General features: G+C 38.4%; 1 protein-coding gene across 1 annotated transcript in view; it reads left to right on the forward strand.

The window, feature by feature from the left end:
* The window catches only part of NOX4 (NADPH oxidase 4), a 176,353-nt gene that overhangs the window by 46,216 nt on the left and 128,688 nt on the right, over nucleotides 1–1,449 (forward strand). The window contains exon 2 of the mRNA XM_011984951.1: nucleotides 1,038–1,148. Coding sequence (XP_011840341.1) covers nucleotides 1,038–1,148 — 111 coding nt within the window. The remainder of the gene's footprint in view (nucleotides 1–1,037; nucleotides 1,149–1,449) is intronic.

The following is a 1,449-nucleotide window of genomic DNA, read 5'->3' on the forward strand; positions in this document are numbered from 1 at the left end:
ACTATGGGTGCATTACACCATGCCCGACTAAGAGTGGATTTTAAACATGCTCACCACATGGCATGCATCTGTCGTCCTAACTACTCATAAGACTGAGGCAGGAGGATAACTTGAACCTAGGAGGAAAGGGCTACAGTGAGCCCATATGGCACCACTGCGCTCAGCCTGGAAGAAAAAGTGAGACCCTGCCTCAAAAAAATAAAATAAAATAAATAAATAAATAAATAAATAAATTTATGACAAAGAAATGATAAGTGTTTTGGGGGATGTATATGTAAAATAGCTTGATTTGATCATTTCATGATATATACATGTATTAAAACATTATATTGTACCCATACATATATAATTATTATTTGTCAATTAAAAACAAAATAAAAAATTTTAAAAAGATTAGAAAGAATATTAGAGACATAATCAGGGAAGTACAGAAAGCAATGAGTGCATGTATACCAGTGGGTTCTTGCCTAGTTTCCGGCCAGGAAAGAACTCTAGAAGAGTTGTGCTTACTATGTGACCAGAAAGATGAATAGAGTTAGTGATAAGCAGAGCTTGGAGAAAAGCTGTGGTGTGTAAATGGGTGGGTTGTGTGGAGACTGAGAGTGTTTCAGAGAGAGAGAACACACATGAAAAACTTGCTTGAAAACTGACGTTATCAGTGAACAAAGGGTCCAACACCACATGCATGTGGAGGTGCAGTATATACAGAAACTCTTAAGACTCTTAACAGCCAGAACAGTGGGTTAGGGGCAGAACAAGAAATGGAGTTTCTGTGGGAACAGTGTTTACAGGTGATTGTAACATTATCGTTAATGCGAGGAGTACTAAGTCTTAAGGCAGTGCAGAACAGAAAGAAAACAGTTGTTCATAGGGGGTTTTAGTGAGAGGAAAAGGGAAGACTATTCAAGGCTCTTGAAGGAGTTGGTATTTGGCATGATTCTTAAAAGAGCAATAGGGTAAGACCTGTAACTTGTAGAGCCAGGTCAAGGCTTTACTATTGTACTTAACTGTGTGCTGACCTTGCCTTATTTGTTCAGCTAGGATTGTGTCTAAGCAGAGCCTCCGCATCTGTTCTTAACCTCAACTGCAGCCTTATCCTTTTACCCATGTGCCGAATACTCTTGGCTTTCCTCCGAGGATCACAGAAGGTAAGAAAAAACAGTCCTAGTTACAAATTCCAGCATAAAAATCAAGTGTAACAGTCGCATATTAGTTTGTTTAGTTTTCATAGTCTGACTTTTGGCTGGAGTGATTTCTTCTAAGATGATGGTAAAAGCCATGTCACCTGTCAAGTTGATCTGTGAATTATTCTGCAACACCAGATAAGGGCAGATGATAATAGTAATATTATTAACAGGTATTTCCAGCACTATGCTTAGTATTTCACATACACGCTGGCAAATACTTACAGGGATTCGGGAATCAGGTATTGTTAGTTTCATTTCACAC

The sequence above is a fragment of the Mandrillus leucophaeus genome, unplaced genomic scaffold (assembly GCF_000951045.1).
Source record: "Mandrillus leucophaeus isolate KB7577 unplaced genomic scaffold, Mleu.le_1.0 Scaffold276, whole genome shotgun sequence".
Lineage (NCBI taxonomy): Eukaryota > Metazoa > Chordata > Mammalia > Primates > Cercopithecidae > Mandrillus > Mandrillus leucophaeus.